The sequence below is a fragment of the Electrona antarctica genome (genome assembly GCF_951216825.1).
Source record: "Electrona antarctica genome assembly, chromosome: 2".
Classification (NCBI taxonomy): Eukaryota; Metazoa; Chordata; class Actinopteri; order Myctophiformes; family Myctophidae; genus Electrona; species Electrona antarctica.
In genome coordinates this window covers 14,096,613-14,115,881 of record NC_136807.1, presented here as the reverse complement: position 1 = coordinate 14,115,881, position 19,269 = coordinate 14,096,613, and the positions used below count along the sequence as shown (strand labels likewise).

At 45.1% G+C, this 19,269-nt stretch overlaps 1 protein-coding gene across 2 annotated transcripts in view; it reads right to left on the bottom strand.

Moving 5' to 3' along the window:
* LOC306918488 (metabotropic glutamate receptor 4-like) overlaps positions 1-19,269 on the bottom strand; it is a 314,226-nt gene that overhangs the window by 205,696 nt on the left and 89,261 nt on the right. For both annotated transcript variants that reach the window (XM_079496079.1, XM_079496078.1), the window contains 2 exons: positions 3,768-4,727; positions 2,080-2,375 (listed from right to left, as the gene is read on the bottom strand). In XM_079496079.1, the coding sequence (XP_079352205.1) occupies positions 2,080-2,375; positions 3,768-4,026 (555 nt within the window). In that variant the 5' untranslated portion in view covers positions 4,027-4,727. The remainder of the gene's footprint in view (positions 1-2,079; positions 2,376-3,767; positions 4,728-19,269) is intronic.

Genomic DNA, 19,269 nt, shown 5'->3' with positions numbered 1-19,269 from the left:
TGGTTGAGCAAACAACCATCGTCCTAGGAAACATGAAAGATCCAAATATTCGTTTTTCAAGCTCCACAGCCACAACAAGCAGCCAGAAATAAAACACACAAAGGTCCATGTGTGATGTCAATAACTCTCTCCTGGAACCCAGAGGATCAATGCATGGACCTCCGCCCTGCATATACCAGGGTCATATTCTATTTCAGTGCTTTTCAACCTTATTCATATCAAGGTTCATTAATCAATATGTATTCTGCATTTAGAGCCACAGACCACCATTTGATGACATTTAGCCTGATCAGACCCAAAACTAAAGAATATTTAGTTTCTGTTGGATACGTATATATATATATATATATATATATATATATATATATATATATATATAAATATATATATATATATATTCCACTGTTAGCTTACATATTCTTGGTGACTATTTCTTTATATTACCATAGTTTGTCCTTGTTTACTGTGAATCGCTCTGGATTAAGAGCATCTGCTAAATGCCTAAATTGTACATTGTTTGTCCACAATACCATGCTGTGCTGTATTGATGTTGGTACCATTAGGAGAGATGACAGGCACACGTTAATCAAAATAACACTTCTTTGACATTCTCTAATTGTGTAGACTCATTGTAAATTAAGTAATGGAGATGTTTAACAATAATTTAACTCTTGAGAGCGTAAAATGAAACCAGCCTATTGCAGCCTATAGACTAGGTAAGTAAAATATTGTCGGGTAGAAACCTCATATCTCCGAAACTGTTCAGGATTCAAATTCAAAGGCATCAAGAGTAGCAGATCTACAAGCTCAAAACATGTCGCTTTGTGCAACGTTTCAAGTTTGTGGATCTGCAAAATATACTTTTGATGCTTCTGTGTGACGCTGTAGTGGATGGATGGATGGATGGATGGATGGATGGATGGATGGATGGATGGATGAATGAATGATCACAGAGAGAGAGAGAGAGAGAGAGAGAGAGAGAGAGAGAGAGAGAGAGAGAGAGGACCGAGACGAGAGAGATACAGAAAATATGCATAAGCAGCAGTATATGAAAAGCACTCTGAGAGCAGAATTGGGATGTTATATTTGAGCAGTAATTGAAGGGTTCTGGACTGGGACATTACTGGAGCAGTAGCCTAATTGAATGGTTCTTTCAGTGTAAGTTGCACATTAAATGTGTAAATATGTATGAGCGCTCTATGGGCTTATAAAAATATCACAGACAACAAGCTCAAACTAATAAATAAGAAACACGCGCACGCACGCACGCACACACACACACACACACACACACACAAACACACACACACACACACACACACACACACACACACACACACACACACACACACACACACACACACACACACACACACACACACACACACACACACACACACACACACACACACACACACACACACACACACACACACACACACACACAGCAGTGACCTAGTTTATAGAGGCAATAACAAAACAATAGTTATAGTTGCCATGGATCACACACACAGCCACAGCGGGCAGCTTGTCATATTATGTGTTTATTTTTCATTGAACATTTTGAGATCAAACCAACAATTTCTTGCTCAAAGCCAACAACACCTTAACCCATTTAGGGCTGAGGTCGATTCTACATCCGTTATGTTGCTATTATACTGTAGTGTAGCCTACATAGTAACGTGTTGAATTGGGTTAAAAGCTTCCAGAAAAACAAACATGCAGTCACGAATGTTGACCGGTGGAATTAAACAGGTTTACAAGCTACTGGTGTGTGTCTTACTGATATACAGTAGACTGGCCTAGAGTGGCAGGGAGCCAGGCAGACTGGGCTTCACACCTAGCCTCCACACACCCCAGGGGTCCAGCCACCCCTGGGCTGTACCTAGCCTCCACACACCCCAGGGGTCCAGCCACCCCTGGGCTGTACCTAGCCTCCACACTCCCCAGGGGTCCAGCCACCTCTGGGCTGTACCTAGCCTCCACACACCCCAGGGGTCCGGCCACCCCTGGGCCACTCAGACACAGACACACAATAGAAATAAGCCATGAGAAGAGAAGGAGGTTATTACTCCTTACCCTGAACAGCCGCAGGATGTTGGCCACCATGATGCTCACGGAGGACGCCGACGCCCCGATGACGGCCACCACCCTCTCGGGCTTGGTGATGATGGGCGGCCCGCCGCCCACGCACTTCACGTCCGTGCCGTCCTTCTCGATGAGCGCCTGCACGAAGGTCAGCGACTGCTCCAGGGCGTGCGTGTCGCGCGAGCACGTGTCCAGGATGCGCGCGCCCAGCGTGATGTTGGGCAGGAGCTCTGGGTCGTTGTTGATGCGGTCCAGAGCGAACAGCATGGCCTCCAGACGGTGGATTCCTGTCAGAGACCATAGGAAGATGAACTTTAGTTACAGTAACAGACGGTGGATTCCGAAGATGTACATTTTCAGATCATTGGTTCTCAAACTTCTTTTCATGTCAAGGACCCACACATTGACACTTTATTAGCCTGCGGACCCTGCCTCATTTGAAAAGATGTCAGGGACCCCCATAAAGAGGAACATTTGTACGGCTCTAGCAGTGACTCTCAACCACTTTAATTTCAAGGACCCCCCAGTTTGACCTGAATTAGGCTACGGACCCTCATTGAATGGCATTTCTATCTCTGGAAGACTGGGACCCCAATTTATATTGTAAAAGCAATGTTTATTTAACTGACTTAATGTTAATAGTATTTGTTGCAGATAACAGTAGCACAATTTGAAATTTGAACTCTATGGCCAGATAAATAATGTAGTCTGTGTGTTTGACTAGGGTTGACTGGATTGCTGTATTTCTACAATGACCATAATGCTTTGTTGCACTCACCCCACCTTGTGGAGAGGGGGAGGACTGTCTTACTGAGACAACATGTAGTCCAGGAAGGAAGTGAGACCAGTGTCTATGACATCACAGACACTTAATGACACTTACATTAAGTACATGAAGTACAAAAATATGTAAAAACTCTCACACGTCTCACATGTCACATGTCTCACATGTCACTCCCCTGCTCCGCTCCCTCCATTGGCTCCCGGTCGCTGCCCGCACAGAATACAACACTCTGATGTTGGCATTCAAAGCATATGGGGGTATGGCTCCCCCATATCTTGCAAGTCTGATCGGACCCTACAAACCCTCCCGTGTGCTCAGATCAGCCGACGCAGGGAGGCTGGAAGTACCTTTGCTAAAAACGATGGGACAACACTCCACACGTCCCAAACACTTCTCCCTTCTGGCTCCAAAACTATGGAATGCACTACCCATTGCAATCAGAACTACAGACTAACTCCCAATCTTCCGGTGTAGTCTGAAAACCCACCTCTTCAGACATCTTAGCCCATAACACTTGCCGTAGTACTTGCCCTAGCCTCGACCACCTACAGGCGTATGCATAGGCTCAACTTATGTAACTTAATGAACTTTATGTAGACATAGCACTCTATAGTGTATACACATATAGTTTCATTAGATATTAGATATTCCACTGTTAGGTTCTTAAGCTTACGGATGATTCATGATGACTATCTTTACGTATTTTCATGTATTACCATGTTTTTTTTCTTGCTTACTGTAAATCGCTCTGGATTGGACTGTCTGCTAAATTGTAATTGTAAAACACATATTACCCACATAAAAAACCCAGGAAAGTGTTTATTGTCTCCCAAACATCATTAAAATAAGATCTGGTTGCAAAAGGGGTGAAGTGTCACCTTTTAATGTGACATACCTTTCTCTTTCTTCAGCTCTCCGCAGGCCTTGCCGTCGTTGCCCCGGGCGTGCACGGGGAACAGCCCGCCCAGTGAGATGTCCCCGTCGATGCGGATCGAGTTCAGGTGGGTGTGGCCCGGTGGCTTATTGGGCTTGGCCGCGGTCGAGGCCGCCGCCCACCAACAGCAGCACGCCAGCACTGACAGCCAATAGTGTCCACTGGCGGCGTCCCCGCGGGGGGAGTCGACCCGCCCCCTCCGTAAGCCCCCGACAGTCATGATGAAAAGGGGGTTAAATCCGCGTCCACATACAAATTTGAGTTCTTTGAAAACGGAGGCGCGCTGACATACACACACACACACACACACACACACACACAGATCTCGGTGTCCTGGGGGTTAGATGCAATATTCTCCACAGCTCAGCGCTCCTTCAGAAGTCGGCTCTGCTCTCATGTCGTTTTAAAGCTCTGATGCCAGCTCAGAAATACTAATTATCTGACTCACGCGCTCTCTCTCTCTCTCTCTCTCTCTCTCACTCTGCACCTAGATCCAATCGAAGGCCTTTTAGGAGTCTATCCTCCTCTCCTCCTCCTCCTCCTCCTCGGTACGAGTTAGAAGAACTCTCGGTGTGTGTGTTGGGGATTTTTAAACTCCTGTGGGTTTTAATAAACACTGCCGGTGAAAACGGTGGAGTGAAAAGGAGTGAAAACTGTGGAATTGTGGAGACACATCATGAGGCGTCAATGAGACAAAAAGCTGTTTAGCAGCTCTGTGGCTCCCCTCCTCTCCTCTCCTTCTCCGGAGGCAGTCAGGTGTGTCTGGCTGTGGTCTGGGGACCCCCGTGGTGGAGGCTGATGATATTAAAGAGCCCCGTCAGGCCCTGGTAGCTCGGCACAGTGTCAGGCCCTGGTAGGTTTCTCCTTGACACCAGACACGTGGACGCTTTATTCCTCCAAAGCTCCCATGCAGACACACACCTGTAAATGAAACAATAACACAGAGAGACGTTAAGAAGACGATCGACTTAAGAGAAAACAGCACAAAGGATGTGTCTGTCGTTGCAAAAAAAACAGGCAAACAACAAACGACAATGTGTTAGATGTCGGAAAAGCTTGTTCGTCTAAAATCTACAAGCTCACAACGTGTCGCAAATGTGACCGTAGTGAGCTTGTAGATCAGCTATTCTGGCTCTCTACTTTGGTCACTCTTCTATACAACAAAGCAGGATATTAATTTACACACACAAAACAAAGTTGAAATATGGAGATATGAGGTTTCTGCACAACAACGTTTTACTGTGTGTGTGTGGTGGGAGGGATCTCACACGCACTGCTCCTCCAGTAGCCGAAGCAGATGTTTAAAACAAATTCTGGCACGTGCGCACCCACACACACACACCCACACCCACACACACACACACACCCACACACACCCACACACACACACACACACACACGAGAGAACTTGCCATGGGACACGAGGAGAAACATTTGCAATTTAAATGTCCCGATTATCAATTAATTTCTAATCAACATGAGGCAATTGCTATCTAGGATGTCTCATTGGACTAGTTATATCTACTACGCACAACCTAAATCAGAGTATTTCCAACAGTAACTGGACTCTACGTCCCAGATGTGTACGAAGAATATTAATCAGGGGAGGGAGAAAGGGAGAGAGAGCGAGAGACAGACAGACAGACAATGTTATTGTAAGCCCCACTATATCCCACCGTAAAAAACCCTTCTCTTATTGTGGGCTCACTATGCACGCACGCACGCACGCACGCACGCACGCGCACACACACACACACACCTTGCTCGCTCGCTCGTTCGGGAGCGTTGCCATGAATTATTCCTGTGTGCCTCTGAGCATGACTGATTCACTGCTCGGGGGTTAGGGTTGTTGGCACGAGTCCACAGGGTGAGAAGTATAGACTCTATTATTTATTCTGAAGAAGATCACACACTGTAAACATTTATAGTGTTAGTGTACACCTCCTGAATATGATCACAAAATAAACATTTATATTATACTGTAACCCCCCTAAAGAGGATCAACAATATAAACATTTATACCGTATAAAGACCCATTCATATTCCAGCTTTAGGTGATGAGGTGATCACCGAAACGAATCACCCATGAGCTTTTTGGGGCTTGGGCACCTGCCCGTTTTGCCTGAAAGCGCACTCTTCGTGTCCAACATCCGTTGGCCCTTTTTTTTTTACATTGTAATGAGAACGTATTGCTTATTTTACTGTCCAATGACATGAGCCAAGTTATTGCGGAACATCTTGCTCCATTAACATAAGACATCCAATGTACTGCATGTCTGGTGTGAAACGGGACGAGAGACCCCCACAAAAACACCACCCCAAAAATTGGTGCGTGCGCAACTGCGCATACAGATGTGCCCCTTCGTGGGCTTTGAGCACCTGCTCCCTCAGTGCTCTCTGCACAGCCCTGTACATTAGTCTAATAGAGAGGGTATGCGCGTGACATCATCATCACACCTGCAGATGCTATGCGTTAACTCCTACTGAGTGGGAAAAAAAATACTTTCCGGCCTTGACAGCCCATACATTCAAACAGAAAAAGTCCTATCTGATTGCATTAAACGACGGTAAACTCACTTGGCCACTCACTTTATGCACGTGCCTCTATATTAGATTATTGGCTCAGGAATAAGACAAAAAACTATAAGCAATGAATGAATTCAGGGCTTCACGGGGTGAGTAATTGATAATGTGCGGTTGTGTGTGTGTGTGTGCGTGCGTGCGTGCGTGCATGCGTGGTCCCTCTAGGGCAGTCCTTATTCTCCCACAGTGTCATACCAATGTAGTGATGGATCTGTACCCCCGGGAGAGAGACCTTATGCTGTGTGTGTGTGTGTGTGTGTGTGTGTGTGTGTGTGTGTGTGTGTGTGTGTGTGTGTGTGTGTGTGTGTGTGTGTGTGTGTGTGTGTGTGTGTGTGTGACCAGAGACCTTTTCTAACTACAGCTGTTCAGAAGGGTGACAAACATAGTTATAAATAATAGAGATTGCACCGGAATTCCTCTCCCATCCACTTGCATGGAGTTGAATTCCCCTCCCATCCACTTGCATGGAGTTGAATTTCCCTCCCATACACTTGCATGGAGTTGAATTCCCATCCCATACACTTGCATGGAGTTGAATTCCCCTCCCATCCACTTGCATGGAGTTGAATTCCCCTCCCATACACTTGCATGGAGTTGCTCACCCAGCGCGTACTCCCTTTTCACCCCTTCCTCCGGGTTGGAAAGGTGGTGGGCTCCGCCCAATTTGGGCCTAAAAACATCACTGGAATTGCATTCATGAACGCACCGGGCCGATGAACGAGCACCACACGTCCTTTGTGTGTGGGTGCGTGTGAGTACGAGTCATGAAGTCACGAAGGACTCGCGGTGCTCGGGGAATTCAACTCCATGCAAGTGGATGGGAGGGGAATTCAACTCCATGCAAGTGGATGGGAGGGGAATTCAACTCCATGCAAGTGGATGGGAGGGGAATTCAACTCCATGCAAGTGGATGGGAGGGGAATTCAACTCCAGGCATGTGGATGGGCTTGGTGAGTCTACAAATAGCAAAAAAAAATGTTTAAAAAAATCTAAAAAAAATAGCTAATCTATACAAGCATCACAAGGTGCAGAGGGGATCAGTGTTAAGAGGTTGATATCAGTATTATGCGTGTCTTAAGTACCAGGTCTTATTACTTAACTTAAGACCTGGAGGCATGATCAATGCCATTTGGCTATTCTGAGTGGCCAAACAGCATTGACCACGCCTCCAGGTCTTAAGTTAAGTAATAAGACCTGGTACTTAAGACACGCATAATACTGCCCTGAGTCTCCGCCCCCCCCAAGGGACCCACCTCCTCACCTCATCAATTATGAACGTTGGCGAGCCGGGCTGGGAGCATGTGAATCCGTCACCTTTAATTTTATTCAGCAACATCAGATCACATAATAGAAGACAGCGAACCAGTCCTTTATTCTGAAGGTTTCATCCCACTGGGAAAACCTTTATTCTGAAAGGCTTCATCCCACTGGGAAAACATTTATTCTGAAAGGCTTCATCCCACTGGGAAAATATTTATTCTGAAAGGCTTCATCTCACTGGGGATACCTATGTATAGCCCCACCCACATTGCCTCCACACTGAAACATAATGGTTCTTAACACATTGATTGACATGTATTTAATTCTTCCACCACCGCCAGTGTTTTTCAGTCTTATTTTGTCGACCCACGGGACCCGAGATGTGTCTACGATGTAAGCAAATGCTTTATGGAGTTGCGGAAGAATAAAAAAAAATTGTTTTCACCCGGAAAAATACATTTTCGGTTATTTTAGTCATGAGCCGTTGAATGAAGCTTGTTTTGACCAAAACAAAACACAATATAGGAGAAGAATCTGAGACATCTAAATCTGATAACATGGGAGGCGGACCGACGGAGTAAAACACTTTTTAAACTTCATGAAATGTTAATTTCCGGTCGTATCCGTCTCCTAGCAACCGAGCATCGTTCGTACGTTGGCGAAGCTCGCCCTCTTATAGACACACCAGAAGACGGAGGCCTCCATACATGGCAGTCGACGTATTAACTATTAACCGATTTGGCCCTGAGAATGTGTCACCTTATAGCTTTTAACCACTTCAACCATTATTTAAAACTCTAGCTGTTGAAAAATAGCAGATCTATGAGCTTGTAGATCTGCTAGTTTTGAGAAAATCTAATCAAATGTGCGCAAATGTTTGGAATATATTCTTTCACAGCGCACGTTTTTAACTCAAATATTTGCTTCTGTGGGGGTCCCTGGAATAACATATTTTCAGATCAAAATGGAGATAATTCTGGGGGTCCTTGACATGACACAGTTTGAGAACCACTGCTATAGAATCCTAGGATTTCAGGTCTCAGGTCTTAATGGGTTCAATACAAGAGGCTGTATGGTTCCATGACGGAAGCAAATAGCAGTGTAAAGAAAGATATTTATATTTTATATATAAAGCAGCAGCATTCCATCCATAATGGATGAAGACTCTCATGCACTGCGGGCTTCTGGGGGGAGAGGGGATGAAGAGGAGGGTGATGAAGGCTGGTCAGTGGTCTTCTACAATGACAAATAGACCCCCTCTAGACATCCTTGTTCCTTTCTACTGCTGCTCATGATTCATGTTACGTTGTGATCCCGTGTCACAACCACCAGACGGAAAACCCACTGGACTTAACCAGATTTATAAGAGAAAAATAATAATGCTACCTGGCATATACTGGAAAGAGACAACCCAAAACCAAAGCAAATGGAATGCTATAGCACTAAAAAGAGAATATACATTGGCTGAATACCCAAGCACGGTAAACGACCCAAAACTTAGGAAAGCCTTGACTAGTATAGGTACAGACTCGGTGAACACAGCCTTGCAATAGAGAAAGGCAGCCACACAGACCCTGCTCCCAATAGGGAAGACAGACTATATATGCACCCACTGCACACATGTGGTGGAAACACACTTTCTAACCACCTGCCCACTATACCAAGACATCAGAGACACATACATTCCCACAGATTACACACACCCAAAGTGAGTTTGAAACTATGACCAACGACAATAATGACATGGAACCAAAACTCCCATACCTATATTGAGAATACAACACAAAAGAAGGTTAGCCAATGGAATACAACCACCCTAAGACTACTATCTGTACCGAGGAAACCTCTAGACCTTCTGTACATGTAAACAGAACTGCTACCTTTAAACACATCTTAAATGCTACCATTTGTCCCAAAGTGAGTGCAAAAGATGTATAATAACAACGCAATGTCACATAGCTCCGTTTACAAAATGCTGTACCCCCTCCAACTGTATATAATTTCCCTTATATTTTGACACTTGCTTTGGCAATGTAAACATAGATTTTTCTCTTGCCAATAAAGCTCCTTTGAATTGAATTATGTCACACGGTGGTCACGTCACAAAGCTCACGTCGCGTTGTGACATTTGTCTTCTTCTTCCTGTCTTTATGCCTGGCTGTTGATCACGTTTAGGTCACTGTCAATGGCTAAATAATAATAAACAACACAGCACTGTAAAGCACTAAACCATGCCTACCTAATTAGCAGGCGCACTTGCGGAGCCCTCAGTCTACTGTGAGTGACCGACCGGGCAGACTTTCAAACAAAGTGAACGCGTTCCCGGTGGGATAATCGAGGGAAAACAGACAAACGCGGAACAAACATACCAGAACAGACATATTAATTAGAGAGCAGGTTGGTGTTGTTCGCCGCAAAGCGCCCTGACACCAGATGATACTGACGTCTGATAAACTGGAGATGAAACAAGCAGACATGATTAAACGCTAAACGAAACGAACACACAACGCAACGTTAGAGCTGGCGACAAGGGGTAGAGGACCACTGGTGTCCCCAAACACTGGGTCGGGACCCTTTATTTTTTTGTTTCCTGCATTTTGTTTTTGATTATTATTTAAAAAATGTTACTAAAGAAACATTCCCAATAAAGCAATTATTTTCATGAATTAAAAACTATGATTCAATGATTATTTTCCAGTGATTTCATGAAGAAATCAAAGAAGAATCTAAGAAATTCCATACATTAAAACAAGTTTAAGTAGTAGTGGAAAATAGCCGATCTACAAGCTCACATCGCTAACAACCCTGACCCTAACCGCACGTGCAAGCCACGTAGTCGGAATGGTGGTGCGTCGGAATGCCCCCTCTGTCCCTGTAAACTGCTAAAGGTTAAAGAAGATGCATGGAGAAAGTGGTGGAAAAGAGAACAGATGTTTAGCAGCTCTGTGCAAAAAAAACAAAAAAAACAAAAACTAAACACCCACCAGGTTTTTGGCAAATGACCAAAAAAAAAAGAGGGGTGGGGGAGGGAAGTATGGGCCTCTTCTTAGACGCAAACATTGTGACAAAACGAACATATGGTTCCACCAGAGAATTATTCCCACGAGGCCTAGCGGCATGCTTTAGCCGTGAATAAATTGTCACCGTTTTGTACGAGCGTGGGAGGGTGGGAGGCCTGTCCGCCTGGCTGGGAAATAACATTCTAATTTGGGGAGGGGGGGGGATTATGTTTGTGTTCCTCTGAGGATCCTTCGTAATAATTCCGTACGATAATTTCCACATCATCACGATCTCTCAGGCTCAGAAATTAAAGACGAAAGAAGGGGCTGCGGGCCAGGAAAACGTTGCCGATATGTCACGTTACGGTGATTAGAAGCTAATCGGCTACAAACTGGGTAATTACAGCTCGGCCGAGAAGACAAATACGAGAGGAATGCTGTATTAGAATTGCCTAGACCAGTGGTTCTCAACCTTTTCATGCGACGCCCCCCCTCCCCCCTGCTCATATTTGAACTGGGAACCCCCCACCCTGACAAGCAGTTCGAATTGGAGTTGAGTCATTACAATAATTTGACTCAGTTCCACAGATACAATAGCCCGATGTTTGCCTCTTTCTTACATTATTTGACAATGTGGTCGGGCTAGGTTTTTAGTCAAAACAAGCATTTTTACACAGCCCCTAACACATGAACCAATGCGAGTTCCTCTGCCTCCCACAACTTTTGTTTACATCCTGGACACATCGCATCTGCAGTGGCTCTTAAATATTAAAAAAGGTAAAAACACTGAAAACCCTGGCACTGGCGGATTCAATAAATAATTAATACCTGCCACTCAAACATTTAAGTATAAATTAGGAGGACCGAACGATACAATAACAAAGCAGCATGCTGCCCGACTGATTAGCATACAGTATATTTGCGACCTGGCCCAAAAAATGTCGGGTCGGGTAGGGTTGGCTTCGGGCAGATTCTGATAACTTTAGCCTGGAGGTGGGCGTACCACCTGGGTGGGTGGAGGTCACTAAGGTAACACGAGGACCTGCAAGGTGCACTGTTGCTCCGATCCGCACCGCTATGACATCACACAAGTCACACCAGGGGCCAAATGTGTCGCCCAGGGGCAATGTCAGGGGCCCCCAGGGGTCACAGGCCCACTGGTGCTTCAATCTGTGTAAGTAAGATTGTAATTGGCACAAATACTGTTCAGGTGTCTGCCAAGACAGTGGCAAATAGTATTATATTGAATATTATTATTAATATTATTTTCTGTTGCTGTCGGTAGTCGGTACAATACAGAAGGGCATTATGGACTGTGATCAAGTCATCTGTGGTTTTAGGTTTATCAATCTGTCGTTTTTTAGTTAACTGTTCTTTTATTTATGTTTTTATATTTCGGTTGCTGTTGGTAGACATGGCTCTCAGTTCCCATGAAGTGTGGGAGTTCAGACTTCTCCAGACCATACGGAACATTTGATTGATTGATTGATTCTTTATTTAAGTGACATGCTTCCGAAGAAGCCCAGCCCATATGGACATACAGACAATTTTTACTTGATCCTTACGAGGCAGATTACATAATATATAACATAAAATACCATAAAACAAAATAAAATACACCATTAGGCCTGTGACAGGAGACACATGTACCTACTTGAAGAGCTGGGATTGACTTCTTTCTAATCCAGGCTCTATAAACAAACTGGGCTGTCCTAAATACTTCATAATTAAATAACCAGTAACTTCTGTCCATCATCTTCCCAGAATAGATCATGATTTCTTTGTTGCATTACCTCAAAGAACTGCTAGCTTGCATAACGTCTTCAGACTAGGACTCAAGTCTAAGACGATCAGGTCACATTTGCATGCGGCGTAATAATTGCATCGTTCAAAAACGATGACATGATCTCCCACCATGGAACAGCACATCCCATACATCGGACCCAGTCCTTTCCCCTTGAGCTCAAACTTGGTCCAGGAGAAGGTTTCTGGATTGTATTTACACAGTTCATTGAACCTCTGGCCCTGGCTGTGACCATAGATATATATAAACACTAGATGGCTCAAGGCGGAGTTTCTGACGTCGTTCACCCGGCAGCCATCTTAGTTCGGGGATACAGTACAGTATGTTCAATGGCAGCTCAAACAGAAACAGTCATAACTCGCTCAAATCTTGACGGATTTACAAACGGGTTGGTTTATTACAAACGTTGTCAACGTGGCTATGATTCAGGACGCTTATCTGCTTAATTTATGTTTTTTATATGAACGTCGTATAAAAGCATATAAGTATGCGGACGTCTCTGACGTTTATAACAAACCAACCCGTTTGAAAATCGGTTGAAAATTGAGCAGGTTATGGTCATTTAAGAGTACATGCCCCATAGACACAATGTTGTGTGTCCCGAGGTAAGATGGCCGCCACGTAACGACGTCGCTCTCCATTGGCCAACAGCGCGGGTGAGCTATCTAGTGTTTATATATATCTATGGCTGTGACTACCCAATATGTACAGCTCTCCATTGCAAGTTCAGGCTGAATTGATTGATTGATTGAAGAATTTATTAACAGTTTGCAGAATTACAGTACATTTCAAGCACAAACTCAATACAAAGGCTGTTAACTGTGAGTGGACGACCCAATTAAGCATTACACTTGTTTCCAACAGGGTCCACCATGTTCAAATCATCAAAACATTTAGAGACGTACAAGTAGACACTTCTATAGACAGAACAGGAATTCATCAAAAAAGAATTCATCAAAAAGGAGGTAAAAAGGGAAAAGAAATATATACAGTGAGGGGAAAAAAGGGGGGGGCGGGGGGGGGGGGATTCAGATTTTACGGGGGCCAGTTTCGAATTGCAGCCATCCGTAGGTGCCCTTTGAGAGCGGTTTTGAAGGAGTCAAGGGATTCGCATGTCTTAATGACAGTTGGTAGGGCGTTCCACATTTTGGTGGCATAGGAGCGAAAAGAATTTAGTCCCTTGTTTGTGCCGAATCTGGGTTGTACATGGTTCGTTGCACTCCCTCTGGTGTTGTGGGTGTGGACTTCGTTAACATTAAGGAAGTATCTAGACAGGTACATGGGTATCTTGGTGGTGTATCGAATCTTGTGGACCAGACCCATTGCAAGATGCTGTACTCTGTCGTCGACCCTAAGCCATTCCAGCCTGTCGAAGTGTCGAATGCCACAAGCATCCTTTTGAAAGAAGCTGTGCAGGAGGTGTGTTCAGACAGGGGTTGGTCTCAGTGTCAAAAACACTGAGGTTGTTGTAGTTGCGGCCCTCTAGACCTCCAAATGATATCTTCTATCAGTACAGCTGTGTGGCCCCAGCGCTTGGAGGGAATATCAAGGTGACAGTCTCCTCCTCCCGTTGTCACCGGACTCAACTTCCTCCAGCTTAAAGACATCGTGTTGAAAACATGCACATCCATGGGATCCACATAGTTGTCTCTCCAGCCTCTTCCAAAGGCTAGTAGTACACCTCATGCTTCACTGCAACAGCAGCATAGGTTCTTCCTGGTCGTCCATTCTGATGTACCGTCCAGCAGAACATTTCTCATTCCCTAGATCAGGGGTTCTCAACCCGTGGGTCGCGACCCCTCGGGGGGTCGCCAAATTATTTTAGGGGGTCCCCAAATCATTAAAAAAAAAAAAAAAAAAAAATGATTTTTTTATTATTATTTTTTTCACGATTTTTTAAAAATAGCAGACCTACAAGCTCGTAGCGCGCCACTCGGTGGCGCGCTATGAGCTTGTAGATCTGCTATTTTTCAATAGCTAAATTATAACAACTTAAAACACCAAAAGGGGTTCCTGCCCAAAATGGTTTAAGGTTATTGTAGCAGTCAATTTATATTGGGGGTCGGGAGGGGGCGGGGCGGGGGTCCCGAGACATTGCCAAAGCATTTCCGGGGGTCCCCGGCCAAAAACGTTGAGAACCCCTGCCCTAGATCAAGTTGGATATGCAAAACCCAAAATACTGGAGTCCTAATATGCAACGTTATTGCTTACAGTATATTGCTTCAGTGAATGGGAGGCAGGGCTGTCCTTATGTCGCTCATGGGTGGACTTGGGGGACTGTACTCCTCTCCCATCACTCTGGTTAATATCCGTTCCTCTTTCAGAGACACTTGTTTAGAATCCTCACACCCACAGAGAAGCAGCCCATAAACTCAGCCTGCATGTCTGCTCACAGTTGGAGTTTTAAGGCAAAAAAAAAGAACTCTCTGCTGAATCAGCACTGCAACTGTCCTATCTGTCCGCAAAATATCTCCCTGCACACACATAACTCACACTAACCCACCCGTGTGTGCACGCGCACACACACACACACACACACACACACACACACACACACACACACACACGCACACGCACACACACACACAGAGCTGCGGCCATACACACTGCTAGAACAATGCCAGGTGTGGCTTCACCTCATGAGGTTCAGTAAAGAGCCAATCAAATCATCGCTATGGGGTACACACAAACACGCTAAGCTGGGCATAGCGCCCCTCAAAAGTTTCACATTTAGAGCATAGCCACGGTCACAATGAGGACATTTATATCTAGTACACATACCTAAAAAGTTGCTACATTTTTTTGTGTATTCTTATGTCAGAAGTCCCCGAATGTCGACTTTTAAAGACATGGCACACAGCACAGCACAGTAGGAAAAGGCTTGTCACAGCTAGAAAAGAACTGGTGAAGCCAGCCAAATGTTGTGTTCACAGTGGCACATGCAAAACACAAAGTCAAACATACAAAGCTACACAGCATATTTGTAGCTTGCAAATGTCGGATGTATCTTTTCATATTCATGTCTCTGCTTTCCATTGGAAATGAATAGTGGTCTATATCTTCATGTCGCTGGCTTCCATTGAAAATGAATGGCATATTGGATCTTTGTATCTTCATGTCGCTGGCTTCCTTTAGAAATGAATGATAGACTGTACTGTATCTTTGCATCTGCCTGTGTGAGCACAGCATAAGTACACAGCTAGGAAATAACTTGTGGGAGCCGGAGCCCAGCCCAAGGACACAGCTAGGAAAGAACTGGTGGGAGCCCAGCCCAAGGACACAGCTAGGAAAGAACTGGTGGGAGCCCAGCCCAAGGACACAGCTAGGAAAGAACTGGTGGGAGCCCAGCCCAAGGACACAGCTAGGAAAGAACTGGTGGGAGCCCAGCCCAAGGACACAGCTAGGAAAGAACTGGTGGGAGCCCAGCCCAAAGACACAGCTAGGAAAGAACTGGTGGGAGCCCAGCCCAAGGACACAGCTAGGAAAGAACTGGTGGGAGCCCAGCCCAAGGACACAGCTAGGAAAGAACTGGTGGGACCCGGAGCCCAGCCCAAGGACACAGCTAGGAAAGAACTGGTGGGAGCCCAGCCCAAGGACACAGCTAGGTAAGAACTGGTGGGAGCCCAGCCCAAGGACACAGCTAGGAAAGAACTGGTGGGAGCCCAGCCCAAGGACACAGCTAGAAAAGAACTGGTTGGAGCCCAGCCCAAGGACACAGCTAGGAAAGAACTGGTGGGAGCCCAGCCCAAGGACACAGCTAGAAAAGAACTGGTTGGAGCCCAGCCCAAGGACACAGCTAGGAAAGAACTGGTGGGAGCCGGAGCCCAAGGACACAGCTAGGAAAGAACTGGTGGGAGCCGGAGCCCAAAGACACAGCTAGGAAAGAACTGGTGGGAGCCGGAGCCCAGCCCAAGGACACAGCTAGGAAAGGGAAAGAGTGATAAATGAAAGTGAGAAGCGGAATATTTACGGCGCATGACACATCACACGCCAGAGCGTTAATTAGCCATTAAGAAGGACGTCCCACCTGACGTGAGATGAGCTAATTAATTAGACACACTGTGTGGGTTTCATTGCCCCTCCCACAAACACACTCTTAGTGGTGAAGAGCAACTAAATAAATCTACTGGAGTACTGTACTTTTTTTGTAACTGTACTTTACTTTTTGATTTAGTATTTTTTGGAAACTCCACTACATAAAAAAAAAAATGCATCATCAATGAATCACTGTCTTAATCCCTATAGCCTATATATGATGAATTAATACAGTGAAAATAGCAGATCTACATGTTCACAATGTGCCGCTTTGTGAGCTTGCATAATTTTATCTCGAAAGCAAGATGATGAAATTGGTGTGGCTGGTGCCTTGACTTAAACCGGTTTACACATGGTCACAGAGCTGTGTCATTTACATGGTTGTAAAAGAGCTGCTTCCGTCGCAGACATTAGGAAGTCCCACCTGACATGAGATCAACCAATTAAGACACAGCGGACTGGCTGTGCCCCTCCCACTAGCACACTGAAGGAGAGCCTGGCAGTTTGCTTCATGTCCGTGTCCTGCGAGAGACATTGGTCCTCATTCACAAAGGAGAAATACGCCAGAGTGTAACGGAAGCGTAACCAGATACTTAAAGGTAGCGTATTTATCGGTCAGATCACGCTGCGATTTGCTCCCGTCTTATTCAGGGAAGCTGGTGTAATCACTTCATTTGTGCGGATCGGCGAGTGTATCCTTTCCGCATTTTTCCCAAGCGATTTGCCTGGTGTCGCCTGGTTAAATGGAACATCCACGCCCATCCCACACCATATAAGGCAACAGGAAATATCGAAATACGTCATCATAGCCTACACAGAGCTTTAAATTATATACAACAGCCGCGATGAGCTTGTAGAGCAGTTAATTTTGACAGGCGGGTCTCTGCACGGACAGATCTTCAAGCAAACAGCGCGAGTTATAAACGAAACTTACCAACTTGGCACGCATTGCTTCACTCCTTGTTAAATGTCAGAACGTTAATAAGTTAACTGATGTTACAGTTACTTTCACATAATGAGAAAGAAGTTAATTTGTACTGTTCACCACATGACCAAATGCTATATTAAAACTCTGCAATGATAAAAGGCCCTATTGATTAGCCTACTGCGGTGATTGATTCCCTGCCCTGCACTGTCGGATTTGGAAAGCAAATATGCATGGACACAGGACATATTTTCTTTATTTTTTTTCTTGTGGGATTAATTCGTTTTTGGACTAAAGGCTATATTTCATCTACGTTGTATGTTTCCTCAGCTGCAGGTAAGAGTTGGCTATTCTGTGTGGTGTCCGCATGTGATCAATATACATTATTATAAATTAATACCACGACGCAAATGGAGGCAGATAGGTGCTTGCAGCAAAGGCATTTAGGCCTACGTGAAACTTTAATTGGCCGAGTCTCTGTCAACATGCTGATCAGCGAGTTACAGTGGTAATAATAATCATCATCAACAGCCTTTCTTGTCTGTCTGTCAGACCGGCATATCTGTGAAGTGTGAACGATAGAATGCATTAGAGCCAATTCGGGCCGGGCCGGGCCATGTTCTGTCTGTCCCTGACCAACAGGCCCAGGGCAGGGCCGGGCTCACCGCGCCATTATATTAATTTTCCAATGTGAATTTCACCCAGATTGGACTTGGTTCAGCTTGGCAGCATGATGCTGTCCGCGTCCGTCCGTCCGTCCGTCCGTCCCCCCCCCCCCCCCCCCCCACACACCGACAGTCAACTGACTCAAAGGAGCTATAACAAAACACTTTCAATAGGCCTACTGCAGGCATTACTACACTAAACAATGTTGGATTCGTACAGTACAGAATGCAGATAAGTGTATGTTCTTATTATAATTGTGAGTTTGTTTTTTAACATGCAGCGCGAGTCCGCGAGAGCCGATCTACAAGCTCACAACGCGTTGTGAGCTTGTAGTAGAAAGCTGTCGAGTGAGCTGCGCAATCGCGCATGCTAGAAATATCCTAATAAATAAATAAAAAGGTGTCAGGCTCGGGGGCAGTTTCTGTATGGGACTCTATCTAGGCTAACTTGCCTCTAGAATGCATGCATATAGGCATACAAGTGATAGCCTACTTGGCTTTTATATAGGCTATAATTTTTTTATGTGCTGACCAATGTTGGGGACACATACCTACATATTTTATCTGAGGTTTGGGGACTTTTAATTGATTCAGCATGAAGACTAAAGCCTTCTTAATACATCTACGCAAGACCATGAGAGGTGGCGCAGCTTTTTGCGGAGTTTCCGACAAACCAACGTCACCGTCAAGTTCACGTTCAAGTTCATGAATTCCCACGTAATGTGGGAATCCACGTAAATGCCTGTCCGCGCATGCTCCGCTCACGTAATGTCACTTTGGTCCTCATTCACAAAGGAGAAATACGCAAGAGTGTAACGGAAGCTTAACGGAAGCGTAAACAGATGCGGGAAATTCCGTCCGATCACGCTACGTTGTTTTGCCGTGCAATTCAAAGAGCGGTGTGTACCACAGGTACGCAGGTGTATGTTGTGAGGTACGCAGGTGAATGCGAACGGGTGCCAAATAATCGGAAAATCAGCGGATAACTTAATTTGCATTGATCCACGCCCCATTTCACACCATAAAAGGCGTCAAGCATGACTCAGCAGACAGCAGTAAAAAAAAAAAAAAAAGAACTATAGGCCTTACAGCTCAAACGAAATAGAGGTCCTCCTGACGGAATGCAACAAAATAATGATATTTTCCAGTATAGTGGCTTCACAAATTAAAATAAAAATGATTGCTGGAAAGA